The 15,941-nt window shown below is 44.3% G+C and overlaps 1 protein-coding gene across 6 annotated transcripts in view; it reads left to right on the top strand.

The window, feature by feature from the left end:
* The window catches only part of GRAMD1B (GRAM domain containing 1B), a gene marked incomplete at its 5' end in the record, with an annotated part of 441,171 nt that extends 425,824 nt beyond the window's left edge, over window positions 1–15,347 (top strand). For 5 of the 6 annotated variants that reach the window (XM_082273757.1, XM_082273755.1, XM_082273753.1 and 2 more), the window contains 5 exons: window positions 342–545; window positions 6,519–6,603; window positions 11,914–12,021; window positions 12,104–12,236; window positions 14,278–15,347. In XM_082273757.1, the coding sequence (XP_082129883.1) occupies window positions 342–545; window positions 6,519–6,603; window positions 11,914–12,021; window positions 12,104–12,236; window positions 14,278–14,361 (614 nt within the window). In that variant the 3' untranslated portion in view covers window positions 14,362–15,347. The remainder of the gene's footprint in view (window positions 1–341; window positions 546–6,518; window positions 6,604–11,913; window positions 12,022–12,103; window positions 12,237–14,277) is intronic. The other variant, XM_082273752.1, reaches the window with a different exon arrangement.
* Between the last annotated feature and the right edge of the window lie 594 nt (window positions 15,348–15,941).

Genomic DNA, 15,941 nt, shown 5'->3' on the forward strand with positions numbered 1-15,941 from the left:
TTATTTTCTTGGTATGGTAGTTGTTGTGCAGGGTGTCTAAATATACCTGGGCAGAAAAGACCCAATGCTCTCCTGGGTCTGTGTGAGAAAGTTTGAACTCAAGAAAGTGACTGTTAAACAGCTCCGCTTTATTATACTTCTTTGCTAAACTGCCCTGCAAGAACAAACCACGGAGCAGGAATAATTACTTGCACTGAAAAAATTGTATTTGAAAGCATTTCCCAGCACAAAATTAGTTACAGATTATAACATGCATGGTTACATGTCTATAAAAGAGATCTAAAGGTGCAAGACTCCAACTGGGCTTTAAACATTTTGTTATTTTTTTTTTTCGTTTCCAGAGAATGAACTAACCAAAGCAGAGACGGCGTACCTGTCGGATCTTCACAGACAGTCCCCTAAAGAGAAAAGCTCCAAGATTACATCAACGAGGCGAAGGAAGCGTCCTCATGCTCACTTAAGGATTCCTCACCTACAAGAGGTGCTGAGCCCTGTCACAACACCCACTGATGAGGAAAGACAACACCGCGTCAGACATGTAGCAGGTCAGATGGAATATCCATGTATATTGTATTTTACTGCATTCCACACAGACATAATGTAATAGTCTTGGGCAGATCACCTGATCGCATTGTAAAAAATCACTACTTGGAATGAAAAAGTTTGCTGCAATTAAAGCAGGACTAAACCCATTGATTTACTGGTTTAAAAAAATGTACGTTACATTACTTAATGCTAATTGTCACATTGGTTGTGCTCTCAACCAAACTGTCAAACCATCTGGTGTCATAACTGAGCATAACTGATCACATGTGCAGAACCATTGTAGTTGCAAATCAAACGGGGTCTAAGATGGCAGCTTCCTTGGCAGAAAAGGATAGAAGGGTTTAGTTTTTCTTTACCTTTTATTTTTGCTCTTTAGTTGACCCACCCTTTGCAGCTATAACAGCTTGAACTCTTCTGGGAAGGCTGTCCACAAGGTTTAGGAGTGTGTCTAGGGGCATTTGTAAAGTCAGACACTGATGAGGATGAGGAGTCCTGGCTCGCAGGCTCCACTCTAATTCATCCCAAAGGTGTTCGTATCAGGGGGGATGTCTTTGCTGGTTTCCCGACCTGTGGACAAAGTCATTCGGTCCAGCTGTAAGATCGAGTTTCGCTCTTGTCCCCCGGCAAGGTTCTTTCCTTCCAACTTGCGCTTGTCCCCGGACCGCTTACAGGGTCTGTTTGGGGAGGTACAAGACCTGTTGCTTCAAGGGGTGATTGTCCAGTTCCAACTTTGGAACAATTTCAGGGTTTTTACTCAAACCTGTTTACAGTTCCCAGGAAGGAAGGCAAAGTGTGTCCGATTTTGGACCTCAGGGCGCTGAATTGCTTTGTGCGGGTGCAGAAGTTCCCGAATGGAGTCCATTTGCACGCTGGTGGCATCCCTGATTCCCTTGCTTCTATCGACATCATGGATGCCTACCTTCACATTCCAACATGTGCCAGTCACCAGCGCTTCCTCCGCTTTGCCGTGGGAAAGGAGCATTATCAGTTTGTGGAGTTTCCCTTTTTGTCTCGCCTCCGCTCCTCGGGTCCTCACAAAAATGTTAGCCCCGATACTAGCATTGTTACGCCAAAGGGAGGATTGCGGTACTGGGCTTCTTGGACGATCTCCTTCTGCAAGCAGAGTCTCCTACTGCTCTGGTGGAAAACCTGGAGATCACAATACAAACTCTGCGGGAGTTTGGCTGGATTCTGAATTTTCAGAAGTCTACGCTAGCTCTGTCCACAAAGTTTGACTATCTGGGCCTGACTCTGCACTCTGGCCTTAGCCAGAGTGTTCCTTCCTCTGGACAAACTCCAGAAATTGCAGGCTGCAAATCTTCTCCTGCTGTCCAGCAGATGGTCATCCCTCTGGACTTGCATGCGGGTGCTGGGCCTGATGTCTACCTTTTGAGGCGTTTCTGTTTGCACAGTTCCATACAAGGTCCCTGCAAAGGGAGATTCTGGCCTAATGGGACATTACTCTGCAGTCTCTGGACAATCAGATCTAGCTGAGTCGGGGAACAAAGGAGTCCCTAATATGGTAGCTTTGTTCTTCGGCGCTTTGGCTGGGCAAATCCTTCCTCCCCTTGTATTGGAAAGTGGTCACCACGGATGCCAGCCTGTCTGGCTGGGGAGGTGTTCTCCGCAAAATTCTGCTCGGGGGAATCTGGACACTGGAAAAGTCCAGACTGCCGATCCATGTCCTGGAACTCCGAGTGATCAGACTGTGCCTGGACCATTGGACGGATTGCCTTCAGGTTGTCCGGTGCACATTCAATCAGACAATGCCTTGGCCATGGCTGAGGTCAGTCACCAAGGGGGCATGAAAAGTGTCCCGGTGGCTTTGGAGGTAGCCGGAATTCTAAGGTGGGCAGAATGGTTTGTTCCAGCCCTCTCCGCCGTACACATTCCCGGGATGAAAAACTGGCAGGCTGATTACCTTAGTCGGCAGGCGTTGGACCATGGGGAGTGGTCCCTTCATCTGGATGTGTTTCATCAGTTGTGTTTCTGGTGGGGCATCCCCAAGGTGTATCTGTTGGCGTCTGTGTTCAACAGAAAGGTGCAGAGGTTTGTGGCTCGGTCACAGGATCCTCTGGCGGACACTACGGATGCGCTGGTGGCCCCGTGGGGTCAGTATCGTTTTATTTATGCTTTCCCTCCTCTCAAGCTTCTGTCTCGACTTCTACGCAGGAGTGAGGCAGATGGGATTCCAGTCACCTTAGTGGCTCCGGACTGGCCTCGCCAGGCTTGGTACGCCGATTTGGTGCGGCTGGTTGCCGACGTTCCTTGGCAGCTTCCTCTTAGGAAGGATCTGCTGTCCCAAGGACCAATCTTCCATCTGCTTTACAGTCACTGGCTTTGACAGCTTGGCTGTTGAACGCCAGGTGCTGAAGGATAGGGGTTTACTCTTTGAGGGTCTATTGTTTTTTTTTTTTTTTTTCAGATGTATTGTTTTTTTTTTCAGGTGTGTTCCAGTTGTTTTGGTTGAGCTCCTGTTGCCTGGTTGGCTACTGTTTAGCCTTGGGAATTGTTTTGCTGTTCCCACCCCTCGTGTTTTACACTGCTTTTGGGACGTCCCAATGGTTAAGAATACCCGGAGCTGTGTCCGTCAATGAACGAAAGAGAAAATGGGATTTTTGAATTCCCGTAAAATCCATTTCTCTGATGTTCATTAACGGACATAGCACCCACGCCTCTGTGGAGTTGTAATTCTTCTGACACTGATTGTAACAAACCTGAGTACCTATAGCAGAGAGAGGGAGTATACCCCCTGGGACTGCCCATAGGCATAGCCAGACTTTTTTTTTTCTGCCTAGTGTCCTACTCCTGTAGGGGGCAGTATAACCCAATGGTTTGAAATATTAGCAGCTGTGTCCGTCAATGAACATCAGAGAAATGGATTTTACGGTAAGGCAAAAATCCCATTTTTATCGACTTCCTGTAAGTTATAATCATGTGATTTCTTCTAGAGCATGGATTTTTCCAATCCGAAAAGAAATGGTAGTAATGCAGAGATAATCTTATTATGGGTCCGATGACTGGTACTCAGTGTCTGACTTTCTGGCAGTGTGACATTGGGCAACTATAAAATCTGGTTATCCAGCATGGATGTGCATCATGTAATATGTCACAAGTGTGTGTGTATGGATTGCAGAAGGCCTCGTTTATAAAGACTGGAATGAAGAACTATTTTTGTTTTTCTTCAGTTTTATATATAGTTAGGAATGTTTAGATCTTTAAATACAGTCCGTGTTTCTATAGAGGACAATTCTTTTCTTTACTTGTTCTGGTATGACAACCCTCTGGTGATGCTGACAGATGGTCTAACCCTTCCATGTTAGGACTTGTAACACCAGGATCATAGCAGGGGGGTCAGTGAAATGGCAGGAACTTCTCAGATAGTACATTTCTAGCTTCTGGCGAAGTTATTAAATTGTATTTTGTCTTCCAGAATATCTCAGCCTTTAAAACAAATTGAAGAGAATTTTATCAAAAATGAAGTAGCCAGAATCTTGGGTAGTTTGTGCATGATGACCAATCGGCTCCTTGCTTTCATTTTCAAAGCTTAACTGAACAAGCTAAAGATTGACGAAAATAGTTGCCATACACAGTTTGTTACTGTTTTGCAAAATGCCCCTATTATTGTTTGCCTTTAGAATAATTTTTTTGGATAATTTAAAGCGGAGTTCCACTCTTTTTTGTGTTTATAAAAAGTCAGCAGCTACAAAAAGTGTAGCTGCTGACTTTTAAAAAGAAATGCTGGCACTGCCGAGAGGAGAGGGCGAGGAGCGAGGCTTCAGGTGGCTGCATCGCTGGACCGTGGGACAGGTGAGTGTGTGTCCCACGTTCCAGCGATGCAGCCACCTGAAGCCTCGCTCCTCGCCCTCTCCTCTCGGCAGTGCCAGCATCTCTAGTGTGGGCACCCGGCTGTGACCAGCTTGCAGCTTCACAGCCAGGTGCACACTGTGCATGTGCGAGTCGCGCTGCTCGTTGTGAATGGCCGGGCAATCTTCTGGGACCTGTGACTTGTCCCAGAAGATTGCAGGGAGGGAGGGGAGAGGAGAACTTCCGCTTGCGCCACCTAGGCGGCCTGAGCGGAAGTGGGAGCAGGTACCGGTCTAATCTAGGTACCCGCTTCCCCCCCAAAAGACATGCCAAATGGCATGTCGGGGGTCAGCAGTATTTAAAGCGGAAGTTCCACTCTTGGGTGGAACTCCACTTTAACCACTTAAATACTGGGCACTTATACCCCCTTCCTGCCCAGGCCAACTTTTAGCACTCACACTTTTAATGACAATTGCACGGTCATGCAACGCTGTACCCAAATTAAATTATCTTTTTTTTTTTTTTATAGGCAGATAGAGCTTTCTTTTGGTGGTATTAGGCCACTGGGGATTTTTTTATTATTTCGGCTAAACAAATGAAAAAACACTGAAAACGTGCAAAAAAAAGAAAGTTTTTCTTAGTTTCTGTTATAACGTTTTGTATAGACGTTTTTGTCTCCTTCACTGATGAGGCTGCACTGATGCCCACTAATAAGCGGCACTAAGGCTCCATGTACACGGGACGTTGTTAAAAGTCCCTTTGAATGCTGGAATTTTTAGGACGTTTGAAACGTCCGTTCGGTCGCGTTTGTACCCGCGTTTAGGGGCGTTTGCGGGCGTTTGCGTTTAGAAGCGTTCCTAGAGGTCAAAAAAATGATTCCCCTTTAAAATGGAAAAACGCGAACGCAAAACGCGGGTCATCACGTTCGGACGCGTTTGTGCGTTTGAAACGCCGGGAAACACACGTTCGAACGCAAATAATTGCGTTCTAAAAACAGTCCCTGAACGCAACTGCCTGCAAATGACTGTAAACGACCCTGTGTACATGGACAGATGAGATAAAATGTAGATGGGTTCAGGGGCTTCTGAAAAAAACGCCCAACTGCTCCTAAACGGCCATTTCCAGCGTCCCGTGTACATGGAGCCTAATGCTGCACTGATAATCAGGGCACTGCTTTGTTAATGCTACTGACAGGCAACTTTATCATATAGGTCATTTTTGATTTCGCTCATAGTTATTTTAAACATTGTGGAGTGAGTAACATGCACTGAATAATTTATAATTTCTGTATGCCCGCCTAATTAGTGTTTCCTGTGATGAAATTAAATAAAGCGCATGCCATTTCATTAATTTGTCACATGGTGGTGGAACATCATATTAGAGCGTGGCACTCCTGCAAATATTTGTTGCAGATCCATGGAAATTTTCCACTCAGATCATCCTAAATCTTCTTCTCTTTCCTATGCCTTGCTGTCTGTCCATACGCAGCTTGATCCCTGCTGTCTACCCCTCCTCCCTACAGTATTCACACCACTCTGGAAACTGTGTATATTTTACATTGGTTTTTACAATCGGTACACTGGCACGAGTTCTTCATTATTTTGGTGCACGGAATTCAGTTATAGAAACCGTCCCATAGCACTTTATGCAACGTCCCATAGAACTTGTCTTATAACATTGTTAATATTGCTGCATTGAAAATGTATCAATATTCACACCACAAAACTGATGTATTTCCTTTTGTTTATTCCCCCCGTGTCTTCGTTTTATATGTAGCTGTTATATAAAGCGCCTCTGATCAGTCCCGGATGAGTAGACCGGTTAGACAAAGAGATCTCAGTGCATGTCATCGGGTTGGCTCATAAATCCAGTAGGAAAGGATTCCTGTAAGTGAAATTGTTCTCAATGGATCCCAGTCAGTAGCACTTACCAGAGCAGGGAAACAAATAACTATCACAACCGTAAATCTGATTTTATGGTGAAGTAATATATTTAGTGAAAGACTTGCAGATTATTATGTACGGCTTGGTTTGTAACTTTATTATGTAGCGCATTTAATGGATATTTGCCAAGTAACGCCTGATAATGGGTCTGTTACTTTCCAAGAAGTGTTGTATATTTGTAACTTCTGTGTGTGGTAATACATTTTAATTTTTATCCTTTAGGCTCCACTCAGACGCGACACGTTCCGGAGGAGAAGCATAATCAGCTCCAGAGCATCTCTAAACTCCTGCTGGTCATCAGTTGTGTGTACGTCATTGTATGAACCCGTGCTTCTGTGTGTGTCATTGTGGGGAGTCTGGAGGGCCTGAGCCCTATTTTCTACTATTGAATTAGTATTCAATTTATCAGTGCTAATTGTGAAGATCTGGTGTTCCCTAGTGACATGCTACCTATACCCTTCTTTCTTACATAACAGTGGCTCTAAAGCTTAAACATTTTTTACCTTTAATGCATTCCTTGCATTAAGGTAAAAGATTTTAGGAATCAGCACCCCTCCTTTTTACTTACCTGAGCCCTCATTCAATCCAGCACTGTGTGCGTGTCTGCAGCTCTTCTCTTCCCTCACTTCCAGGTCTCGCTGGCTTTGCTGGGGCACCATTGGCTCCCAGTGCTGTCAATTAAAGTCCATATACTCCGCAAAGGGGCTTGGAATGAGCATGCACGAGTGCCCCCCTGGGAAGCGGCTTGGAGAGGGGAGGGGCCAGGAGTGCCGGTGGGGAACCCGAGAAGAGGAGGTTCACTGCATGTGAAGACATGTTTGTTATTTTATTTATTTATTTTTTACATTTTTTTACTTTTACAATCACTTTACCAGGTTTATCGGCTAGATTCTATTGTGTTTGTGATGGCTCCTGGAAGATTCCTTTTTGTACTTTTCATAGATAAAGCTGAGAACGACTTTATTCGTAATGTGTCACTGTAACTTCTACATGTGAAATATGGGAAATCCAATCATCATTTGGTTTTTCAGCTTCTTTTATTCTTTGTTGTTATAAGGAAAGCTTTTGGTGCCCAGGTAGACGTTTTACCCTAGGTTATTTGGCATTCCGCCCGGTGATTACACCATGTCTGTGATGGAATCCAAAAGTGGACGCATCTGCGTAAGAGCAGAAGTGGAAGTTGGCTCAATTATTGAGTAAATACCATAGCTGTTGGGATACCCACAGTAACCATTTTGACATACTTTGCTGAGAAAAAGCACACCTAAATGATTTAGATCATCAAACTAATTTTAATATTACACAAAGATAACCAGAGTAAATACAAAATGCAATTTTTAAATGATGATTTCATTTATTAAGGGAAAAAATGTCCAAACCTGCAGGGCCCTATGTATAAACTTAATTGCCCCCTAAACCGAATAACTGGTTGTGCCCCCCCTGGTGGCCACAACTGCAATCAAGCGTATGCGTTAACTGGCAACGAGTCTTTCACATCGCTGTGGAGAAATTTTGGCCCACTGTTCTTTGCAGAATTATAATTCAGGCACATTAGAGGGTTTTCAAGCATGACTGAACTATCTAAGGTCATGCCACAGCATCTCAACCGGATTTCAGTCCGGACTTTGAATAGGCCACTCTAAAACCTTCATGTTGTTATTTTTGAATATAGAGATGGTGTGTTTTTAGATCATTGTCCTGCTGCATTACCCAAGTGCTCTTCAGCTTGAGGTCAGGAACTGATTGCCGGACATTCTCCTTCAGGATTTTCAGGTAGAACACAGATTTCACGGTTCCATCAATTAGGGCAAGTCCTCCAGGTCCTGACCATCACACTTTCACTACGTCGGAATGTTGGAATGATGATCTTTTTGAGAAATGCTGTTAGTTTTACACCAGATGTAACACCTTCCAAAAAGTTCAACTTTCGTCTCATCCGTCCACAGAATATTTGCCCAAAAGTCTTGGGGATAATCAAGATGTTTTTTTTTTTTTTTTGGCAAATTTGAGACGAGCCTTTGTGTTCTTTTTGGTCAGCAGTGGCTTTCTCCTTGGAGCTCTTCTATGGACACCATTTTTGCACAGTCTCTTTCTTATTGTTGAACACTGAACTTATGTGAGGCCTGCAGTTCTTTGCATGTTTTGGGTTTCTTTTTGACCTCCTGGATGAGTCATCGTCGTGCTCTTGGTGTATTTTTGGCCACTCCTAAGATGGTTCACCGCTGTTCCAAATTTTTTTTTCGATTGTGAAAAATGGTTCTCGCTGTGGTTCAATGAAGTCCCAAAGCCTGAGAAATGTAAACCTTTCCAGACTGATACATGTCAATTACTTTGTTTCTCATCGGTTTTTGAATGATATGTTGCTTTTGAGATCTTTAGCCTGCTTTATTTTGTCAGACTGCTTCTATTTAAAGTGTTACCAAACCCAGGAGCCTGCATTCACTATATAAATGACAAGTCTGACTGTACAGAATGACAAATTATTTGGCAGGTAAACCGGGATTGTCTATTTAACCACTTCTGGACCGGAAGGATTTTCCCCCTTAATGACCATATTTTCCGATTTGGCGCTGCGTTACTTAACAGACAATTGTGCGGTCGTACGACGCAGTACCGAAATAAAATTGATGTCTCGTTTTTTTCCCCACAAATAGAGCTTTCTTTTGGTGGTATTTGATCACCTGTGCGATTTATTTATTTATTTTGCGCTATAAACAAAAAAAGAGCAACAATTCTAAAGGAAAAATAACAATATTTTTTACTTTCTGCTATGTAACATTCCTTATTAAAAAAAAAATCAAATTTTTTCATCAGTTTAGGCCAATTTGTATTCTGCTACATAGTTTTGGTAAAGAAAATCCCAATAAGCGTACTGTAATTGGTTTGCGCAAAAGTTATCTACAAACGTCTACGTACGTCTACAAACTAGGATTTATGTCATTTTTATTGATTTTTTTATTTTTTTTTACTAGTAGTAGCGTTTATCTGCAATTTTTAGCGGGACTGTGACATTACAGCGGACATATTGGACCCCTAACTGACATTTTTGGCACTTTTGGGGGGACCACTGACATTACTACAGTAATCAGTGCTAAAAATATGCACGGTTACTGTAATGACACTGGCAGGGAAGGGGTTAACACCAGGGGCGATCAACGTTTTAAATGTGTCCCCAGGGGGTGCTTTCTAACTGTTGGGGGGTGGGCTTGCTGCATGAACACAGAGACCTGTTTTGCTAAATAAGAGGAACACAGGATCCCTGTGTTCATAACTGACGAAGCAGGGGTATGCTGTGTTTACGTCTCCATGGGGAGCGATTGCGGGTGCCCGGCGGCAATCGTGGACACCGGACCCACTGATTAGCTTCCCCTGTGGCGAAGGGGCGCACGCATGTGCGCCCCCACTAGTGGTCCCACGAAGTGACGTATAGGGACACAGCTGACCTGCCGCAGTAAAACTACGGCGGCGGGTCCGCAAGCGGTTAAAGTGACTGATTGTAAAGTCTTGTTTTAGAAAAAAAGAAAAACAACAAACACACTTCTCTCCTCTGTGCAGTTGGTTTTGCACATAGCAGCCCGGATCCTCCTCTTCTCCGGTCCCTCTTCTGTGCTCCTGGACCTTCCGTTCTGTTGAGTGCCCCCACAGCAAGCTAATAGCACTCTAGCTCAGCTGCAACTCCCTGTGTCCATTCAGACACGGAGCCGTGACCTAGCTCGTCCCCTCTCCTGATTGGCTGGCTGACTGGCTGACTGACGGCAGCGGGAGCCAATCGTGCTGTGCCTCTGTCTCAGCCAATGAGGAGGGGAGTCCCAGGCAGCTGAGAAACTCCTGCAACATCGCTGGATAGAGATGGGGCTCGGGTAAGTATTATGGGGTGCTGGGGAGGCTGCTGCACACAGAAGGTTTTTTATCCTAATGCATAGAATGTATTAAGATGAAAAAAAAAACCTTTCTGCCTCTACAATCCCTTTAAGCCTAAATAAGGGGAAAATAAATTCATTATGTACGCATTTGTATTTGTTTAACCACTTAAGCCCCGGAGGATTTGGCTGCTCAAAGACCAGGGCCTATTTTGCGATTCGGCACTGCGTGACTTTAACGGACAATTGCGCGGTCGTGCGACGCTGTACCCAAATGAAATTGACGTCCTTTTTTTCCCACAAACAGAGCTTTCTTTTTGTGGTATTTGATCACCTCTGCGATTTTTTTATTTTTTTATTTTTATAAATTCCCCCTAAAAAAATGTAAAAATCAAACTTTAACGTTTTAGGCCAATTTGTTTTCTGCTACATATTTTTGGTTAAAAAAATCGCAATAAGCGTATTTTGATTGGTTTGCGCAAAAGTTATTGCTAGCTATGGGAAAGATTTGTAATTTTTGTTTTGTTTTTTTTTTTAACTAGTAATGGCGGCGATCTGCATTTTTTTTTTTTTTGCGGGACTGCGACATTGCGGCGGACAGATCGGATCCCTGACTGACATTTTTGACACTTTTGGGGGGACCAATAACATTACTACAGTAATCAGTGCTATACATGCACTGTTACTGTAAAAATGACACTGGCAGGGAAGGGGTTAACTTTATTGGTGATGCAGGGGTTAAGTGTGTCCCTAGGGGCGTGCTTCTAACTGTCAAGGGACGTTGCTTTTGATGTAACCACAGAGACATACGATCCTACATAGCAGGATCGTATGATCTCTGCAGTTACACCAGGGAGAATGACAGACGGCTGTGTTTACATCAGCCGCCTGCCTTTCTCCCTCTCCAGCGGCAGATCGCGAGTGACCGGCAGACATCGCAACCGCCGGTCACTTGCGCGGGGATAGCAATGAACGAGCGGGGTCGGGAGCGCGCCTCCGGCGGCGCGTGCTCTCCCCCTATTGGCTCATGGGCAAGTGACGTACCGATACGTCACTTTGCCCAGGGGGGGCTGACCGCCGCAGTATAGGTACTTGCGGCGGTTGGCAAGTGGTTAAAGACATCTGTACGCAATTACTTTATCATTATGCAGGAACTTTTCTCCTGGAAAACACGTGCAACAACATCAGGACTTTTTATGGTCCTGTGAATGAAGCCTCAGGCTGGCCATATGGGTGTTCGAATCTCAGCCGGTTCCTGCTGAACAGGCCAAGATTTGCACCATGTGTGGGCTGGCTGAATGTACCAAGTTGATCAATCAACTGGGGTACAACCGGCCTGCTGGATTTTACATGCAGTTATCGCTAGAGGCTGCTATAGCCGCTAACAATAATCACTGTGTTCTCCCGGCAGGGACGTACCCCTCCCCACACCCCCTGTGGGGAGAATGCAATGGCTCAGCGGGAGGAATTTCCCCTATTAACACTGTGTGTTGAATCAAGTGAATGCCTTTCTTACAATCATTGGTTGCAGGAAAAAAAATTGGTTGGCTCTATGGCCGGCCTTGTATGTATTAGGGAAATGGCAGTCGTCAAATCACCAAATCTTTATGGCCATCATTTTACGCAGGATATGGGGGGAGCCATGTACTCCGATAGGAAAGTGTTTATCCTGTGACATCTCTAAGCTATTAGAGTAAAGTTATTCCAGGTGTAGTCTATCACCTCCTTACTCACATAGATTATGTCTTCTTTCACAGCCTGGTGCTGCTGGTCATGCTCAATGTAATGCTGTTCTACAAGCTCTGGATGTTGGAATATAGCACTCAAGCCCTGAGCACGTGGCAAGGCTTCAGACTCCAGGAAAGGTAAACACAGAAGGAGTAAAACTGAACACGGTCTGTCAGCAAAATCTCATTGGTGCTAATTGTGTTGTCTGTATGTTTGCAGCCCCCTCCCGCAGTCGCAGGCCGAGTGGACCCAGCTGCTGGAGTCTCAGCAAAAACACCACGACACAGAGCTTCAAAAATGGAGGCAGATTGTAAAGTCATCTGTCATGCTGCTGGATCAGGTAAAAAAAAAGGCCAGTATCACCAGAGCCTCTTTTATTGCAACATTGTTCACTAACAGATTGTAGACTTGGATAGTATGGCTAGATTAGTTTGGAGACGTATACAACCTTCACATGGGTTTCTTTCCTAGTATTTTCTATTATTTTCATAGACCGATATTGCATAGCAGAACAATGAGGCGTTGATAACCACTAATCACAACAGCATTTGCTCTTTTATCTCACGCATTGGCCTTTACTCACAGCCTGTGCTAGACTGATGCCACCTAGTGGTGACTTAAGGAAATGTTTCCCAATGTTATCAAGCTTTGACGTGCACTTGCGTTGCGTCTTTCATACATGGGTTACTGATTGCTAGTAAATAAAATGAGGGCCCCATAAACAGTCCAGTGCGCAGTAATGCTGAGCCGTCACTGTTATTAATAAAACTAACTTATGTGGATGGCGCTCAGGAAACTCTTCTCACCATGCAAAGACCAGAACATTTCATCTCATTTATGTTTTTTTGAAGTAGATTGCAGAGGAAAAGGATTAGCTTCGCTTATGCATTTCAGCTGATCCTGGCCTTTGTCATAGCTATGAGATTGTCTGAGATGCAAAAGCAAGACGAATCTTTCCACTTTTTTTGCTTCTATAAAAGATAGTGAGAAGGAAGTTCTGTTCCTTGAATCATTGTGACCTTGGTGACCTATTATTCTTAAAGCGGTAGTAAACAGTGTTCCGACACTTGTATCTACAGTTAAGTTTCTAATAAAGCTTAAGTGGCACTTCTAAATATATGTCCTAAACGTGCTCCATTTAGGAGATATTCACTGTTGCTGCAGCCGGTAACGTCACTGGCGCATGCGCTCTGAATGGATGGCATACCCCATGCTGTTCCTTCACTATGCTATGGCCGTGACTCCCATGCATGGGAGTGATGTCATCGCGGCTTGGCCGTTCAAACTGCAGGAGCCCACGAAGAACAGGTGAAGATGGGAGCTCTGTGAGCGATGACAGTGCACCACTATAGGGCTTCTCTTTATGCTGGGTTCATGCTAGTGCGAATTGGATGCCCAGAAACCTTGCATCCAATTTACATGTCAGGAGACTGACCTGCTCTCATTGGAGCTGGTTTACACAGCTCCGGGGCAGCTGCGGAATGGTTTGCAGAAGAGCCCTGTTCGTCTTCTGGTCTGTTTCAGGTCCAAATCCAGCCAAATATTTGGGCCTGATTCATCCTAGAGACGGAGAACAGGGACGCGCACCGAGCCCTTGCTGTGATCTGCACAGCACAGCAGTGTGAACCCAGCCTTAGAAATATTAAATTTTTTTTTTTTTAAATAATAGGCATGTTATACTTACCTGCTCTGTACAGTTGTCCTCCTCTTATCAGGTCCTACACCTGGGCTCCTGGCCCTTCCCTCCTGCTCGGTGCCCTAACAGCAAGTAGCTTGCTGTGGCGGCACCCAAGCAGGTGCACTCCTGAGCTGCGTCTGTGTGTCCATTTACACATGGAGCAATGGCTAGGCCCCGCTCCCTCTGTCTCCTGATTGGCTCACTGGCAGCGAGTGACAGCATCGGTAGCCAATGACCCCTGCTGTTGCCAAAAGCCAATCAGAAGTGCGAGTCCCTGGAGAGCCAAGGCTCTCGTGGACATCGCTGGATCGGGGGGGGGGGGGGGGGCTTTTTTTTACCTTCATGCGTGAAAGACCTTGTGTCTTTACAATCACTTTAGGTTAAGTCTTTCATAATATGCTAGTATACAGTGCATACCAGTGCATTATGATATTACCTTTCAGGAGAAAATTGTAATTATTTTTTTGAAAGTTTAGTACTGCTTTTTAAGTGGGATGAAACTGATTACCTGCAATCAAATAAACACACTGTGCAGAATAGCAACCAATTGGCTTTTAGCTTCAGCTTGTTCAGGTAATCTTTGTAAATGAAAGACAGAAGGGGATTAATTTGCATGCACAGCTGCTCCAGTTTTGATAAATTCAGCTCAGTGTGATCTTGTGACTTTCTTTTTGCTCTTTTTGTCTAATGGACAATGCTTTATTTCCCTCCCCAGATGAAAGATTCCTTGATACACCTCCAAAATGGCATTGTTTCACGAGACTTTGTCTCAGACTCGGAGGACAAACCTTACCAATGAGGGTGACGGGAACGTATGGCGGGAGAAAGTGTGCAATATGTGTATAGAGAAGATTTATATGTAGGTACATATATAAATATATATATGTATACTATGAATACAAAATTTATATTCTAGAATGAACTGAATACGCAGCAGCTGTGTTGAGGGATGGTCTTCTTCGTCCAGCTGCCTGAAGACGTTTTAGCTCAGAGATATACTGGGTATGGTGTTTCAAAACTTGATTTTCTCAGCGTTCTTGTTCTGAAGAAAGATTTGTGCAGCTCTTCCTCGAAACGAGGATCTTAACCCAGAGTATAAACCTGCGCCATTGCTCTACCTCCGACACCCGCAAACCTTTTGCCGATGTCAGCTCGACGCAGCACCTGGGGTCTAGGCTGGTGCCCCAAGTGGATAGGTGCTGAGGAGATAAGCAGAGGCACCCTCAGAACAAAGGAGTAGAAGAGGGGAGTACGGAGCAAAAAAAGGCACAATCGCTCCTAGCGGATGTCTGTGTCATCACAAAACTCTTGAACTAATCCGTGAAGACTCCACTGCCACCCAGCACTGGTCCAATCAACCTTAGACGGTGCAGAATCTGAGAAGTGTCCTGTCTCCTGGACGGAGCAATACATGGGAAAAGCTAGATTTTATAATATATTTTTTTTCTCTTGAGTAATTTAAAGCTTGAAAAAAACTTTAGGGATTTATTTGTCTTTATGTAATTCCTTGTTTATGGGTTACAATGCTCTGTCTGCAGCTCTACTCTAGGCAGTGGCTGAGCAACCTCATGCCAGTGTTTGGTGACCACATCTACTAACTTATTGTCTGTTCTGTTTTTTATTTTATTTTTCTGTTTTTGTTTTTATCCTTTCCAAACTCAAATGAGTTTAATCAGCGGAGGTCCTTCCTAAATGCAGTGGGGGACAGTTGAGTTATTGCACAACAATTCATCTAACTGTTACGGCATCAAGGGTTGAGAAACCTCTAGAAAGGAACAGGTTCTTCTGTTTATATTATAAATGTAGAAAGAATGGTAAAATAATTTAATAATTTTGAATTTGTCCGATTCTGAATTCGGATTAATGACTGAACAGCTTAATTTTTACCTGCAAAGTGTTATTATGCCATTCTCTCAATGGTATCAAAAATAAGAGAAGAATGCATTTTGTGATTGGCAAGCATTGCTGAAGACTAGGCCGCTGTGCTAGGCGGTCACATGTCCCCCACTACATTTGGGCACCCCCCCAATTTTATTTACAAGAGCTGCCACAGCTGCTAACTATTAAATGACTGTCCAATCCTGAATGTGTCTGTTTAGGTAAAGACAAATCTCTACGTATAAATAAGGGAATGCTGCTAGATACTACAGAAATCTTTCAACTTTGTCACAGATGAGCCGGCAGTGCAGGAGAGGGCGCCATGCCTCCGGCACCTGTAGAAAGGGCTTTTTGTTGACCAGCAGGCCTTGGTTGACACTGCCATATATCTGCTTTGTGAAATTGGGAAGTAGCTAGAAGACTTGCTTTTGTTTGGGTAGCCAGCTTGCCTGTATTGTGCGACTGAAGCGCGGTTTATCGGGATCAGGAATAGGAGAATAT

This window comes from Pelophylax lessonae (assembly GCF_965119305.1).
Source record: "Pelophylax lessonae genome assembly, chromosome: 12".
In the NCBI taxonomy this organism is placed as follows: Eukaryota; Metazoa; Chordata; class Amphibia; order Anura; family Ranidae; genus Pelophylax; species Pelophylax lessonae.